The following is a 16,890-nucleotide window of genomic DNA, read 5'->3' on the forward strand; positions in this document are numbered from 1 at the left end:
GAGAACTTGATAGTTAGTGTCAGTTTCAGTCTGATTCAGAAAGATCAGATGGAATTCTTCATATTTCACTGGAAGAAAACGACATCGACGACAACTTTTCCATGACTTCTGTGTCTTCCAATGACTGGTAAAAATATCGGTTTGAGTAAACCTATGCCAGACAGCGACTTCAAGGAACATAAAATGTCTACATTACAAAAATCACTCACTGGCAATTTCAAAAAGACTATATTTGTCCTGAGTTTTTTGATGACTAAAAGCAATTGATGCAAATGCATTTAATGTGAAAACCTACATTGTGTTTCTCTGTCCCGTGGATTAGTCAAGGCCTCCTAGATTAGTCAATTTCGAAATTAAATCCTACATATGAACTCAAAATATTCCTCACAAACCTGTAATTTAACATAAAAAGCTTGTGGTTTAATTTGACTTGATGTGCTCATAAACCACAGATCCAACAACAATGCATGACAAACCAAAAACTGAACGTAAACTATCGTAGCAACATGCTAATCATGTTATAGTATGCATCTTTTTTTTTTTTAAAACATTATTTTGACTACCATTTAATATAACTACAATATTTTGAGTAGTGTTGAAAATGTGTGTAAATATACACAAAAGCTAAATGTAAAAAATGCTAACCGAGCATGTCTGTAAATGCATTAAAAAATTATTTAGGCTAGAAATGCTAGAACTTTTTCCCACACTGCTGACAAAATTATTGGGCCTTGTTTTTATTCTTATTCTTAAAATTTATAATATTTACCACCCATTTAAATCACAAACCATAAAGTAACGTTCCCATAAAGTAACGTTCCTTAGAAACATATCCAAACTCTTAGCTAGAGGCAGGCACTTTACCTCAGGTACGTGATTTAAAAAAGACCAAGCAAAAATTCATAATTTTAATAAAGCTGCAATCATGCAAAAGAGTCATACAAAACCTCTCGGTAAGCGGTTCAAAAACCTCAACACATTTACACAAATTCAAATGTCACTGAAAGCATCTTAGGTCAATGATGAAAATGAGACTCCTTACCTGTGTGTAATCAAAGTCAGAGAGTGGCGCTATGCTTTTGATATAGTCGATCCTAAACTGGTCCTCTGGATTAGCGAGTGGGACGGGTGGTATTAAAGTGCTCATTGCTGACACTATGGTCTAGAAATAAAAATGAAAGAGTTATGAGACTGAGATTAGATATAGAAAACTTCGAGAAACTAAATCAGGACTGTGAACGGCTCACTTACCACGATGGCGTCCTTTACATTCTTGCGAATGTCTTGGATTTTCTGTTTCTTTTCCCTATAAGTGAAAACATTTAAATTTAGTAAAAAGGCAGAAAAATATGAAAAATAAACTGCAAGGCTGAATTATACATATGCAACACCTCGTTCTAAGAATCGTTCACCCCAAAAATAACAATTCTGTCACCATTTAATCACCATCATGTCATTCCAAACCTGTATGGTGTTATTTTTTTTAAATAATGACAACAACAACAAAAAACAGTCTATATGACTTGTGCACTATATTTCAAGCCTTCTGAAGACATGTGATAGCTTAGTGTGAGAATCAGCCTGAAACTTATTGATGCCAAACATCATCGCTTCTGGCAAAACGTAACCAAACATGACGTATCATGAAATGGAGAATGAAATATGACAGCTGAAGTGAATGGAAAGATTTTCAGTGACCAACAATTTGAATTTCAGACTGTTCCTCAAATGCAGCTATCATATGACTTCAGAAGACTTGAAATGTCATATCTGAAGTACTTTTAAGTTGCTTTCTTAGAAACATAAATATAGTTTGGAGTTGGACACACACACAAAAAAAACACAGCATACCGGACTGGAATAACATTAGGATATTCATTTTGGCTAAACTTCTCATTTAAATTGACTTATTATTTCCCCCCATATATATATGGTAACACTTTAGTTTAGGGTCTAATTCTCACTAGTAACTAGTTGCATAATAGCATGCATATTACTAGGCTATTGGCTGTTTATTAGTACTACTTATAAAGCACACATTATTTCCTTATTCTGCAGACCATATTCTACATCCCTAATCCTAACTAATACTGTACCAAAACGTAACAACTACCTTACAAACTATTAATAAGCAGTAATTAGGAGTTTATTGAGGCAAAAAGTCATAGTTAATAGTGAGAATTGGACCCTAATCTAAAGTTTGACCATATATATATTATATTTTTCAAATTCAAGCATAACTTGCCCAACAAAGTTATGTAATGTAGACATGCTATTACAATTATTTTTAGGATGCAAAAAGTGTTTAAGAAACTTGAACACCCATAGGCCTGAATCTGATGAGCATTTGGTAATTGATTTTAGTCACTTCTCAGCCATGCATTACCTACATCCAGATTCTGTATGACCATTTAACAGTGATGTTGCAGTGAAGCACTAGCCGATAGCACGTAGTGCTACATCACTATCAGCTTCAGCATGTACGAGTGTTTCCTTCGCCATGCCGAGGCTGAACACAGGGCCCAACCTTCATATACCGCCCTTACATGCACATATATGACATTAGTACAGTAAACATGTACTCACTCCGCATTAAACCCGTTGACATGAAGAATTTTCATCTGCTTCACGATAGTGCTTTTGCCCGATTCACCAGCCCCTACGAAAGCAAAAAAAAAAAAAAAAAACAGCCGTGAGAATACATGCAAAGTCTCTCAGATACTTCAGATATCACGGTGTGTGTTCTTCATATGTACAATCCGACATGCCAGATTGAGCTGTCAAACACGGTGCATTTAAAAACACAGCCTCGGATGGGTCTCGTATGTCAGATATAACGCCTCAAGTCTTCTCTTACCCAACAACAACAGTCGATGTGTGGCTTTATAAGCCTGTCTCTCTTTTTGCAACTGTTTCTCTATTTTCTTGTTGGCCTCTCGCTGTGTTTTCTCGTCGATGCGCTGGTCTTCGGTTTTACTGCTCCCCAAACACCCCATCTTACTCCCTCGAAGCCAATATGTGCGCTGTCCTTATGAATGATCAATCCAATTCCGATTCCAAAGAGAAAATGATCCACAATAGACAGAAAAGAAAAAAGAAAAAAGGTCGCCGGGAAGGTTTTTGTTTCTCCTCCGTTACAACGTCTCAAGCAGTCCGGGCGTCATTCAAGCGACGGGATTGATAAAATTGATCACATATCGATCGGTAAGGTGGGATATGAACTTGCATCTGGATCCGGGGGTCTCTGTGAGCCCCTGCCAGGCGCTCTTCCCTTCTCTTCGGTTCTCTCGCCCTCTCTGTGTTTTTTCTATGTGATATTCTCTGCCTGTATCTCTGCTGTAGTCTGTAACTCAGCACTGCCTCTGTCGGTCACAGCTGGTAATGACCGGAACCAGGAAAACTGTTACAAAGTATCACTGACTGACTGACGAAACACTGTAACGAACGAGATCGTAAATCGAACGTTTTAATGTAACAACGAGAGTGAAGAATGTTACAATGTAAAGTGTAGCGGATGTGATGTAGCAGATGAATGGATGGGACTCAAAGTCTGTCGTTTTATGCTGGGGGGGAAAACATATTAACTAGTCTAAGCAGGTTTTGGTTATCTTAAATGGTTTAAGATGGTCTGCTACATCATTGTAGCAGACGAATGGCTGGGTCCTAATGTCTGTCGAGTTTTATACTGAAAAATAACTAAATATTAAACCAGTCTAAGCTGGTTTTGTTGGTCTTAAATGGTCTGCTACCTCTAAAACCACACGCAGACAAGTTCATATATATATGGGTTTTTTGTTTTTTTTTAAATCAAGGAGTATAACTTGCCCAACAGTTATGTCATTTAGACATGCTACTGCCAGTTAAATACAGAAATGTAAGATAATAAAAACACTGATTAAAATAAAAAGGAGGAAGGTTGTGTAACTGACCATTTTTTTTAGTTTAACTCCAATGGCATCGCCAGATCTGGAAGGGAGTGAATTTACCACCACCAACTACATGGGTTCCACCACGATATAAATGTATATAAAGCAAACAAAACGATTTCCATGACAGTGACTTTAACCAGAGCGTCGGATTTACCTAGAGATTAATTATTTGGCCTGGCTGGTCGTATCAGCATCAAACAGAAATATTTGATTAAATACCATATCACCAAATTACTTTAGAAATTGCAGTTCTCCTTTATACTCAACACATATGACTTTCACTTCTCATATCAATTCTAAAAAAAGCTTTTAAATTCATGTGAACTGAAGAGTGTTTTGTTAAACCATTAAGCAACTGTGGAAAACCAAATATGACCACTAGCTCCATTCTTGTGAATGTGATCGAACGTGGATTGAAATTATGATGAATAAAAATGTAAAAGCATCTTTTCCAGCACATCAACTTTTACACTGAGATATGAAAGGTCAAAAATAAGAAAATGTCTTGTAGGGGCTTAAATGGGTATAACTATTGAGAAAACAGAAGCTAACAAAGTCCATACGGTGGTTTAGGGATGTTAAAGATTTAGACATTTTAATTTAACACATAAAATATATAATATAACAACAACATGCATAAAATTACTGAGAACTTATGCCAAAAAAAAACCCCACACTTTAGGTCCAACTATTTGCCAGCCACAAGAAGGAAGACAACAAAATAAGCTGAAAATATTGCCGCAACATCATGTGAAGTTTTGATTATTCAGAAACCACTCTAGTTCTATTCATCATTTAATATCTCATTATTTATGTGTGATAGTGGAGCTCAGCTTTGAAGGATGTCTGAATCTTTGTTTTCAAACAATAAAACAAAACAATTCATACCAAATACAATTAAGTTATGTAAGCCCTACTATAACAGCTGATAAAGGCGATATGGATTGGTATATTTGAATTGTGTTTAATATATATTTCATTCAAACTCATTACCAAGAAGTGTCATTGTTTAAAAAAAAATTACATTATCAATAAGTCAAGGCAACATATGGTTTTCCATTACTGTTACTCTAATTCCAACTTTAAATTCAATTAGGCAAAATTGATTTAATTTTTAACGTAAGGCAGCGCCAGCAACTGAACTTAGTTTTAAGTTAAATTAGGGGGATTTTTTTTACAGTGCATTCAAAAACAATACCACATATTGATATTTATAGACATGTATCAATTTGTTTCGCTGCACTAGATTAAATAGAAGACTGTTTTTGGCAAAATTGTTGGAGCTTGTATTTACTCAAGGACAAAAGCCACATGTATGTTTCTGACCTAAAGCTCAAACCTTTCTAAACAACAGAGCATATTGCATAATCCTTTCATTACAATTAACCAGCGATATGCAGTTAGGGCCACGCTAGAGCCAAAGTACACGTTCAGTAAATGATAAAACCTATTTACAGGGTGACAAAGTTCAGTTTACATACACTTCACATTGCAATGCAACAGAAAGGAACAATACCAATTTGTGTGGAAGCATGACAATCTCTTGTTTTTGCCCTAAAAGATTCCCTATGGTACAACCATAATCAAAGTATTCAACGCTAATACGAGCACTACACCCCTTTTTGCTTGTTTACGGGTGAGCCATCCATTATTAGACTAAACATGGTCATTAAATAGGCTATTTCTGCACAGTCATTAAATAGAAGCTATAGTCATGTTATTTCATAGGCAAAAATACCTGTTACCTCTATTAAAAGGAAATGATATTCACTTTAGGGCTGTTTTATCTACTTCTTGATTTAAGTAGTTACAGTACAACTTGTACAAAGACATTCCCAAGGATGTGTCATTCTTCTGAACTAAAAATAACTATCATAAAGCTTAAAGATAACAATAAAGTTAATTTATAAGCCACATCTTGGATGACTTCTCTGTCTCTTTTTATTATCAACTTCTAAAAACTGACAACACCTCTATCTGCAGCCAAACTTGTTTAATTGGCCTTTACCAAATTTCAATCTCACAACACTGAATGCGCAAGGACTTGAGATGCCACTCTGTATTTGTATTTGTGTTTGACCAACTATGAGTTCAGAGTTCAAATGAGCCATGTGTCAGTAAAACCTGAAAAATGTGCCCTCTCCCTGACAAGAACCCTTTAGAGATCTATATAAAACCTTTTCTTCTGAATCCAGCAATGATTTGAGATCTATTTATCCTTATAAACAGATCCCAAATCATTGCTGGATTCAGAAGAAAAGGTTTTATATAGATCTCTAAAGGGTTCTGTCAGGCACTTCAAGAACCTTTTAGGGGTTCCCATCATTTTATGGATTTAATATTAATTAAGCTTTTATTTTGATTAAATGTGTTAAATTAAACAGCTCATAAACTTACTTAATCACTAGGAAAAGGCCTGGTTTCACAGACAGGGCTTATATTAAGTCAGGATTAGGCCTTAGTTCAATTAGGACATTTAAGTAGTTTTTATAAACATGCCTTAGAAAAAAACATTTGGGTGTGCATCTTGAGACAAAACAATGGCAGGGACATATTTTAAGATATTTCAGGGCAAGTTGCTTTCAGTTAAAACAGCTCAAACTTGCATTTTAGTCTGGGACTAGCTTAAGCCTTGTCTGTGAAACCTGGGTAAAATCGATATAACTATGAAACATGAAAGTGTTATGCAGTCATTCAAGGCATTTCTCTTTATATAGCACCTTTTTGGCAAAAAGTGTTCTTTAAAATTGAGTGAAGAACCCTATAGGGTTCTATATAGAACCCCACTGATCCTTTTGTTCGTGAAGGTCAGATTAACAAGGCTTCTGTCTTTCTTTATGTCAAGTGCCATTTGATAGCAGCATAAAAGAGTATGGAAAGACTGGAAATTCCCAGTGTGGGTTATGAAGTTAGCCAGTCCATTGTTATCAGTAGCAAAGGACAATAAATGAATGAAATCAAAATTGTCAGAAAGTCTAATGCCTTTAGTCTTAATGACTCACGCCTTTAGAAACACGTATGCAGACATCACTTTGCAACATACCAATCTTTATAGCCCAGTACTCAAGACATATGTGGAAAGAGAGCATTTAAAACAGCGGTATAGTCATATTAGATACAGTATGATTCTGTAGTGTGTGTTTAAAGACCCCTGTGGTGAAAATCAAGTTTTGAAATGTTGTTTATGTCTATGTGGTGTTTTTAATATGCTTTAAGACAAACCATGTGCAAATTCATAAGTCGACAGCATTGCTGAGTATTTTCTCCTTAAAACTGCAGACGGTCTCAAAAACACGGTTTGATATCGCTGGTGTTTCTGACGTCACGAACTACCTTGTAACCAATAAGATCAACGTGTGATTGTCAACGAGTGGATCTCTGAGCTGGCGTGAGTGAGTGGAGGCGGGGCTAATTTGCATATTCATATAGAACCACGTATACTAAATGAGGCAAGGGTGTAGTAGAGTTACATTCAAGCTATTTTAAGGCATGAAGAATTTTTTTTCCAAGTAAAAAACGTTTACAATATGTAATTTTGGTGATCAAAGATTTTAAGGGATTTTAAGGGATACAAGTATTGACAACAGGGGGACATTCAAATCCAAGGTGCATGTGTGTAGTTTTGCAGGTTGTGTTAGTTGCTTCCAAGAATTAAACAGAAAGATCCTGTGTGTGAGTTGTCAGTGTCCCAGAGGTCAAAGTAATAGATTCTTGAACTGTGACTTATAATCTTATCAAAGCATCATGCACTTGCTGACAAACTATATGAGCTCAGTTTTATTTTCTGATATCTTACTCACTTAAAATGACCACAAGATCCATATATTGTCTATGGAATATTGATTTTTTTTTATTTCTCTAGTGTTATGGCTAATAAAAAGGACTTCTTGGTAAGAAAACACTGTAATTAAGAGATACACCAAATATAATATAATGTATGACAAAATCATTTTTCTTGAAGCCTGAATGTATAGAAGTATAGAAGTATTCTTAATGCCCTGTAATATACATAGCAATGCATTCTATCTTTTAATAAATAATTGGGTAACACTTTATTTTACGGTGTCCTTGTTACATATGTTAAATTTACATAGTAATAATAACAGTAAATTATGCATAATTACATGCAACCAAACCCTAACCCTATAGTACATGTTGTTAATTAATATTACTCAGAACTTAAAATATATAATTACACTGTAACAATGCCACCTTAAAATAAAGTGTAAACAATAATTGTAACCCCAGTTACACGTTATCATTATGATCCTTTTAACGCAATGCAATGGATTAAAATAAATGGCAAATCCACCTCCAAATAATATGGATATTTCATTATTAACATTTTTTTTTTGTAGGTTCGACTTATATATTTTGCACATTAAGTTTTCCACTTAATTTGCAAATCCCACTGTTTAGAAGCAGTGTCATACTTGAATAATATTGGTATTATATTAATATTACTATGAAAATATCCATTATGCATAGTCTATTGTTATAGTTTAATGGTGTCGAAAGCAGATACAAAACAAGCATATATAGGTGTGTATATATACTAGACATAAACCTTAAAAAATCGGTATCGGTCATTAAAATAAGTATTAATTGATCTCGAAATGTATTATGATGCATTATACAAGTATCGAGAATATATTATATTAATTCAGGTATCAAGTATAGTGCAAGCATACATTTTAAGCAATGCTTTATGACGTCAATGCCTACACATTTTCAATAATAGTAATAAAGAAAGCCAACATACAGTAGGCATGGCAGCATCACCCACCTAAGAGCAGCAGCCGATGCGTCTGTTTATATTCCCGTTTGAGTTCCTTCAAGGCCCTGTCAATGTTCTTGCTGACTTTCTTGGCCTCCTTCTCGGCCTCCTTCTCCTCCACCACCAGTTTGTCCCAGTTCTTGTGTTTCTGGGCGCTGCTGGGAGTCTGGAGCAGCTGCAGCCTTTTCTTTCCTCCTCCTCCACCTCCACCGTTCTGGATGAGCGCTCGGTCCCCGTCGCCACGGCGGAGCTCCCCGGCCGGGATCTTACCGGCGTCCCCGGTGCGTAAAGGGGAGGTGGAGGATGTCTTCCCGCTATTCCCCCCAGAGTCCTCGTCGCGATGCCTGGAGCCCCGGACGCACGACGGCATCATCATCATCCCAGGATCCGGAGACTGGTGATCTGACTCCGAGTTGGCGTTGGAAATGGATCCACTGAGGTCCCCAAACAAGCGTGGACGCAGACTGTAACACAGCCCCATGATCTGGCCAGGCGCTCACTGCTGATATTTGATCATAAATACACAACAAACGCTGTATTTCCCAGTGATTTAGCGCATCATCACATGAGCTGGTAGTACATGGTGCGTTTTCCAGCCATGCGTAATCCCAAAATGATGCTCTTGTATTTAAAAAATGCCATTTTGTGATTTCTTACAGTCCAACCTACGCGCAATAGTCGGTTGATCACCTGACATCTGCCTGTGCTGACAGTGCAGGTCCACCTTACCGTAATGAAACCAAAAGCCCAGCCGCACAAAACCGGTGGACACATGTGGGGTCATCTAGGTGCGCGTTTGTCCGTGCGCTTGGGGATTGTGCTTATAAATCCCCGTTGAGGGATCTGGATGGATCGTAGTCTAGACTGTTTGAGCATCGAGGTTGCTTTATACCCCTGAGGCTCACTAATGAGACATTTAATGAGCACACCTGATGTATTCGGAGAATGGAACATTATAATAAGCAATACGTTTAATTGTCCCAGGCATAATAAAAGATTAAACACAAAAAGCATCAGAAACCTCCTTTACATACATTTACAGCAGCAGAGATGTGTGGAAAAATTAATAACACTTTATTTTACAGTGTCCTTGTAACGTATGCTACACATGTATTGTATAATTGTATAACAATGATCAATACATTTGTTAGGATGTATTAATCTTTGTTAACATTAGTTAATAAAAAAACAACTTAGTTCATGTTAGCTCAGGTCCATTAAATAATATTAACAGATACAACTTTTGATTTTAATGATGTATTAGTAAATGTTGAAATTAACATTAGCTAAGATTAATACATATTTTATTGTTAGTTCATGTTAATCAATGTAGTTAACTATTGAAAAATTGGAACCTAATTGTAAAGTGTTGCCAAAAATGTAATTAAATAAAAAGAACGTATTTTACATTGCACATTTTAATTATTCTATTGTATTTTTTTAATGAAGATTTAGTCATATGGATGATGTGACACTCTTGTGATTTTGTACAGTGAAAAAAAAGGGTTATAATAAAACTGGCCAAATATATTACAACTTTATATACTTTAAAAATAACAGCTATTTGTGTGGTCTAAAAATATTGGTTTTATTAAAAGATGTTTGGGCCCTCTATAGGTCAAAGTAAATACATCTCAGACTGTGACTAACAGGGTGTTGTCTGAATAATGTCTTTGGTTGGAAGACTTTTAAATAAGAAAGTTATAAATCTAGAGCTGGTATTAATAAATATTTTCGAGGAATTTCCAGCTAGCAAATATGTTTTCACAAGATTTAGCAGGAGAATGTGAAAATTATCAGTAATGTGTCGTGCACATAACTCAACAAATATTTGAAATGCAATACATTTTATTTGCTTTGATTTGTTCATCTACAGTTATGAAAGCAGCCTAAATTGAATTTTATTATAAAATGGTTATTTTATTGTCATTTTCATATATCTAGTATAAAATGTATAATGAAAGTATTTCAGTACATCTATGTCCTCAAGATCTGCATGTAGTCGTCTGTAAAGTGTCATCTTTTCTTTTTTTGAGAATTCTGCAGCACTTTAACACCAATCCTCAGGAACATCAATAAACTGCAAGAAAGAACAAAACATAATTCAACAGCCAAAATAATACATTTGTCCAAGTAAATGTCACACATACTTTTATCTATGCTCAAAAGCTCACAATTTTTGGATAAATAAAAATTCAAATATAAACAAAATATTCCTGCCTTGCTCCTGCCATGAGTCCAGCTGGCATAATCTTCCATGAACTCAAAAATCTCGCTCCCATTAGAGCAGTCAGTGATCCAGAGGTGCCTGCAAATATAAAAAAACAAACCTGATTTGCCATATTTGATCCTTAATTTCGTAGAATACAGGCTATGAATAAAAATAAAGACAGTGACTTACCCATTGAAACCCAGATATCTTTGTCATTTTTTGACATCTGATAAGCACCAAAAAATGCTGCAATGCCAAACATCAGCCCAGTAACCAGAGAGATAAAACTACCTACAACAGGAACATGACCATATGAGGAAGTTCCGGTAAAGTTCAGGTAAATGTTTGACTAAAATATGAGCATAAACTATAATACATGTTTTCTGATTTACTCAAATATATCAGTGAGATAATTCAAGTAAAGTTTCAAGGTGAGTTGTAGAGGTAATTAAATTAATAAAAATATTTAAATAAAAAAATTTAGTTAAACGCTTGGCTACATCTACACGGTTAGAATGTCCTAATATTTTAATTCATATTGGAATGTTTTTTTTAAGTGTTTCACATATCCTAGCTACCCCAAAACTAAACCAGAGAACTGAACACTGTCGTTTGTCCCACGCATGAGATGCTTACCGGCTTTAACACAACCAACGATCCCTCCTATCGTTATTAGAGCAGCATAACCATAACCAAGCCAATCCACAGACATATCTGCACGTTTGTTTGACTCTCAAATAAAACAGAAAGACGTGATGATTGCTGCTAGGGGGAAAAAGCTAAATCTTCTCCACTTTTCAACTTCCTGAAACATTACATACTAGCCATTTTCAAAATAAAAGTCCAAGAGTGCAGGTGAGAACCTTTACATTTATCAGTTTTATAGATAGATAAATAATAATAATAAATATATATATATTTTCCTTTCGGTTCACTGGCATTCAAAGTGTTTCTTCCTTTACTACAACTGCAGTGTTATTGACATCAACAATTGCACTTTAAGTCACTCTGATATATGACATGGCCCATGGGTAACAGGAAATGTAAATAACAGAACACCAATAATTTCAATAAAAGTGTTTATTGCACTTTTTATCTTTTCTTCTTTTTTCCTTGCTTTGTGGAGCTGCTCTCCTCCACTAGAATCACCTCCTCTCCTGCTAGCCTCACCCTTTTCCCTTTGGCTGGCACAAGCGGCTCCGCAACAGCTGTATTGAGAAAAGAAAGTTAAGAAATTGAGAAAGTTCACCCAAAAATTGAAGTTCTGTCATTACTGACTCGTCATGTTGTTTTAAACCCATAAGACTTTCGTTCATCTTCGAAACACTGATGAAGATATTTTAATGAAGATAACTCTCCACTGAATGTATATTCACCCAAAACTCTGAAGGCTCAAAATATTCATAAGAGATCATAAAACGAATCCATTTGAATCAAGCAGTTTAATCTAAGTCTTCTGATGAGACTCGATCGCTTTATATGATAAACAGATTTAATTTATGCTTTTATTCACATATAAACATTGATCAGCAAACATGTATAAAGGACTCAAATATGGTCAATGGAAACTCAACCGTAATTGTTCGACACGGAAGAACAAACCTCATTGGTTCTTACTGAAGCTCAAACGTGCTGCGTAACACGAGAATGAACCTCATTGGTTCTTACACGTCAAGCGAACATGCTTGAGCTTCCGTTTACCAAATTTGAGTGCCCGAATTCTCGTGACCAACTTGAACGCATTGCAAAGTCTGTGCCTTTAACTCTCTCCCACAAATTCCTATTGAAATGAAATTTGTATAACAACAGCAAATGTGACCGCACTTTTAGAAGTTGCAGGCTGGGCCGACTGCTCCACAGTTGTTTCTTTCGCTTCACCAGGTATCCAAACGGAAAGACAGGTGAGTCTGGCAGTGGTGTTCACCTGGCCAAGCAAGGAAGCAGTCTCAAGTTTCTGTATAGGAAAGAGGGAGTATAAAATACTAATTCAAGTAAATTGAGCGCTTTGCAAATCAATGGATCAATCAAAGGATTGTACAATAATGATAATTCTAGTGAATGTATTAAGAAATTAAATGATCAGGCTTTCAATTTAAAATATTTAGGAACATATTTGGATACAAGGTTGAGTTTTGGTGAGAAAGTAGACTATTTTTAAGAAGAACTCAAAGTTTGTGTTTCAATCAGTTTTGGAAATGTATATAAAAGATATGCTGAAAGTATTTTAGTGTTTAATATTACAGCCTGTTATGGACTAAGTTCTTAAAAATGTTTCAAACACTCTTTTATACCAGTGACAGACAACTTTGAATGGAAATATGTAAGGGTAAGGATCTTTTGTGAGAATGATTACTTTTATTGGGTGGTTGTTTTTAATTTGTTGTATTATTGTCTGTCTTACTTTACATCACTTTTTTATGAGAAGCAAAAAAAATAAACCACATTGGTGGATAATAAGGTTATATCAATCAATCAATCAATCAATCAGATAAATCAATAAAATCAAAATAAAACCTCCAGGCCAAATGTTTTTATGCTTAAAATGGTTCAACTCAATGCGTTTCCACTCTTACAGGTCAAGCAAAATACCTCAAGATTGAGTTTCCACAACTTAATGAATCCATCGTTTGACGCCGTAACAAGGACACAAAAATCATTCTTCATGAAGCTCTCAATGGCTTTTACTCTGGGGAAAAAACAAACATTACATTTATAAAATGCCGATGCTCACTGCATTCTGGGAATTTCAATGCACTATAACAATACTGATGATAAAACAGCCCAAGAAATTGGGTTAATTCTGTGAGATTGGGATGCACCCATAATGAAGTGGTCATACCTGTTCTCATGTGCTTTGAACTCAAACACACACTTCTGTGAGGTCACGTCATATATACACACACTCTCATCATCTCCTCCCACAGCCAAGAGTGTGTTCTTGAAGAGACAGAGAACAGAGACTGGAATAAGACTTTAATACAGTATAATCAATTGAGCAGGTTACATATGACAAACCAGGGCAGCAAAACTTCAGGAGAATAAAAACTAAGTTAAAGTGCCTGCCCCTATTATGCTTTTTCGGATAATACCTTTCATGAGGTGTGTGATATGACTGTTTGTGAATGTAAAAGGACTGCAAAGTTTCAAAGCTCAAAGTGCAGATAAATTAAGCTATTGCCTCTCAAAAGAAAGAATCAATTCTGAACTGCCTGAAACGAGTCGTCAGTAATTCCACTCTCACTTCCTGCACGAGACCGAAGCGCCCGCGCCCTCAGATCACTTCGACGTGGATGTGTTTACAAGAGGTAAAAACGATATAAATACTGTTCGTTTTCTCACACAAACCGCTCGTTTCGTGTCTTAGGCCATCAATGTGTACTTACATTTACGAGTCATTAAATCATGTTTAATTTGGACTTCTCTGTGCATGCTCTTTGAGGTGGTGACCATAGACCTGCATTATATGACTGACAGACAAGAACGGTTTGACCTAAAAATATCAAAATTGAAACTTCTGCGGAAACAAAGACACCTACATCTTGGATGCCCTTGAGGTAAGCTAAAACATATCAAAAATTAATTTCAAAGTAAACTATCCCTTTAATTCCCTTGCAACACTGGTAAGACTGCTCACCTTCAGAAACTTCAGACATGAAATCCTTTTTGGGAATGCAATGGTTCCAATAATTGTGGCAGACTTCACATTGTAAATGTCCACTCTGTTATTCATAACCACTGCATATTGATCTCCGTCTGGTGACCACAAGACGATCTCTGCAGCTACAAAACATCATTACACACATTAAATTAAATTGTTTTTATTATCATTAAAGTTTTTGATTTGGCTGAAAAGTTTAAGTTTCTAAACACATTACAATAATTTTTATAAAAACAAATAATTAAAAAATTATACAAATACAGAATCAAAAACATTATATTAGAACTTACTCTGTTTGATATTCTTGATGAAAGCTGAACGTCCTTCTATGAGATTCCAGGTTCTGCAATTAAATTTTGTCATAACAATTACTTTTTTAGCTGACTAACGTAAACAAATCAAGCCCAACGATATCTATTAGCAATCAAAACACAAATATGAATTAAAACATACACAGCTTAATCTCAAATATTTTTGATATTCATGTTGGAATAAAAACATCTGTGTACATGCCTCAGAGTCTTGTCTGTTCCAACAGAGAGCGCAAGTTTTCCAGAAGGATGTACGGACAGTGAAGTAACATGACCCCTAAGAAATAAAACCCAGGTTACGTCATTTATACATGAATAAAAGTTTGGGGTCGGCGAGATTTAAAATATTTTTGAAAGAAGTCTGTTCTGCTCATTAAGGCTGCATTTATTTGATCATAAACAGTAAAAACAGCAATATTGTGAAATATTATTACAATTTAAAATAAGTGTTTTCTATTGTAATAGATTTTAAAATGTAATTTATTCCTGTGATGAACTTTTAGCATCATTACTCCAGTCTTCAGTGTCACATGATCACTCAGAAATCATTCTAATATGCTGATTTGTTGCTCAATTTTGATTATTATCAATATTGAAAAGTTCAAAAGTACAGGATTTATTTGAAACTGAAATCCATTGTAACATTAATGTCGTTACTGTCACTTTTGATCCATTTAATGGAACCTTGCTGAATAAAAGTATTTTTATTATAAAAAATAAATAAAAAAAACCTTACCCCAAACTTTTGAATGGTAGCATATTTTGTGTGTTCACGTTACTTACTTGTGAGCTCTGATAGATTTTAAACATTCCCATTTTTGGGTGCTCCACACACAGATAAGACCGTCTTGTCCTCCACTGAGCAAATGGGACGTCCCGTAGAACTCCAGACACGAGATGGTACCTGTCGAGAAGGTGAGATTACAATTTGTATGCATCACATGAAACATTGATGCCAGACTGTCTTGTCCAATTAGAAACCAAAATAGATGTCCTTACCATCATGGTGCAACAAAGCCCCATGTTCAGTTTTCTTGCTCATGTCATACAGCTGAATGGTTTCATCTTTGCTTCCTGTGGCGATGAATCGATCACTGGATGAAACTGCAGTCAGTGATGCTGTGTGTGCATGATGGCTAAAGTTGGGCTCAATTGTCCACTCCTAAAACAGACATGCAGAACGTAACTAATATCATATCTGAATTCTGAAATGAAGTCAGAACTATTATTATAATTGGAGTGAGCTATTATAACCATAATAGGCCTGTTATTAAAATTATTGCAGTTGAAATATGGACCAATATAAAAATGATTGCACTCAAGAAAAAACAAACGCAGACGGAAATAAACCCCGGCAAAATTGCATCTTTACTATCAAGACTAATGAAGATTATAGCAATTAAAGAAATAAAAGTTATGAAAAATGATAATTACCTCGTCACCAGTGCACACTCGATATCCAAATGCTATCTGTTCATAACAGCCAGCGACTAACTCGACACGATCCCCCATGACTATAAAACACGTGTTCACAGTTACAGACAGCCTTTAAGAGACAGATGGCACACTGTCCCTCATATGTAACTACTTATATTACTACACCTGTTGTACCTAGAGTTTATAATAATAAAGCTTAAAACACTAAAGCCCGTTGAAAGTAGAATACGTTTTCTCATGTACACAACAACGTGTAGACTCCTTTAACTCCCACCGGAAGTGCAATACTTCATAATAAGAGTCCCTATCACATTACAAAGCTAGGAAAAATAAATAAAAACTTGACACAAAATGTTGTACCTGGTTCTTCAGCACAGTTGAGGCTTCATGCATTATGTTAATGATAAAAACAACATATAGGTAATTCCACTTTTCAAATAAAAATAAATAAATAGAAATTCAGCCCATTTTAATGGGATCTCTTTTGCAGTTGACTTTTTATTTGTTTCTTACTATAAAGTTAAAAGTAACTTGTATGACTAACTAATGTAAACTGTTCTTCTTCA

The 16,890-nt window shown here is 35.4% G+C and overlaps 3 protein-coding genes across 4 annotated transcripts in view; all 3 read right to left on the reverse strand.

Moving 5' to 3' along the window:
• The window catches only part of LOC130084151 (guanine nucleotide-binding protein G(olf) subunit alpha), a 30,057-nt gene extending 20,609 nt beyond the window's left edge, over nt 1-9,448 (reverse strand). The window contains exons 1-4 of one of the 2 annotated variants that reach the window (XM_056249367.1): nt 8,716-9,448; nt 2,587-2,659; nt 1,252-1,306; nt 1,043-1,162 (exon numbers count right to left, since the gene is read on the reverse strand). In XM_056249367.1, the coding sequence (XP_056105342.1) occupies nt 1,043-1,162; nt 1,252-1,306; nt 2,587-2,659; nt 8,716-9,187 (720 nt within the window). In that variant the 5' untranslated portion in view covers nt 9,188-9,448. Of the gene's footprint in view, nt 1-1,042; nt 1,163-1,251; nt 1,307-2,586; nt 2,660-2,857; nt 3,491-8,715 lie in introns of those variants that run through there. The other variant, XM_056249368.1, reaches the window with a different exon arrangement.
• Nucleotides 9,449-10,600: 1,152 nt separating this feature from the next.
• tmem14cb (transmembrane protein 14Cb) lies at nt 10,601-11,746 on the reverse strand. The gene is made up of 4 exons (XM_056249373.1): nt 11,555-11,746; nt 11,108-11,209; nt 10,927-11,014; nt 10,601-10,786 (listed from the first exon to the last, which is right to left on the reverse strand). Exons 1-4 carry the CDS (start codon nt 11,628-11,630, stop codon nt 10,723-10,725), a joined length of 330 nt encoding a protein of 109 aa, XP_056105348.1. The 5' UTR covers nt 11,631-11,746; the 3' UTR covers nt 10,601-10,722.
• A 234-nt stretch (nt 11,747-11,980) lies between these two features.
• On the reverse strand, nt 11,981-16,530 carry pak1ip1 (PAK1 interacting protein 1). Its single transcript, XM_056249369.1, has 10 exons — nt 16,322-16,530; nt 15,887-16,049; nt 15,671-15,791; nt 15,090-15,164; nt 14,867-14,919; nt 14,553-14,698; nt 13,758-13,855; nt 13,508-13,604; nt 12,743-12,872; nt 11,981-12,126 (listed from the first exon to the last, which is right to left on the reverse strand). Exons 1-10 carry the CDS (start codon nt 16,397-16,399, stop codon nt 12,011-12,013), a joined length of 1,077 nt encoding a protein of 358 aa, XP_056105344.1. The 5' UTR covers nt 16,400-16,530; the 3' UTR covers nt 11,981-12,010.
• Between the last annotated feature and the right edge of the window lie 360 nt (nt 16,531-16,890).

Source organism: Rhinichthys klamathensis, unplaced genomic scaffold, assembly GCF_029890125.1.
Source record: "Rhinichthys klamathensis goyatoka isolate OS25496 unplaced genomic scaffold, OSU_Roscu_1.1 h1tg000059l_1, whole genome shotgun sequence".
Lineage (NCBI taxonomy): Eukaryota > Metazoa > Chordata > Actinopteri > Cypriniformes > Leuciscidae > Rhinichthys > Rhinichthys klamathensis.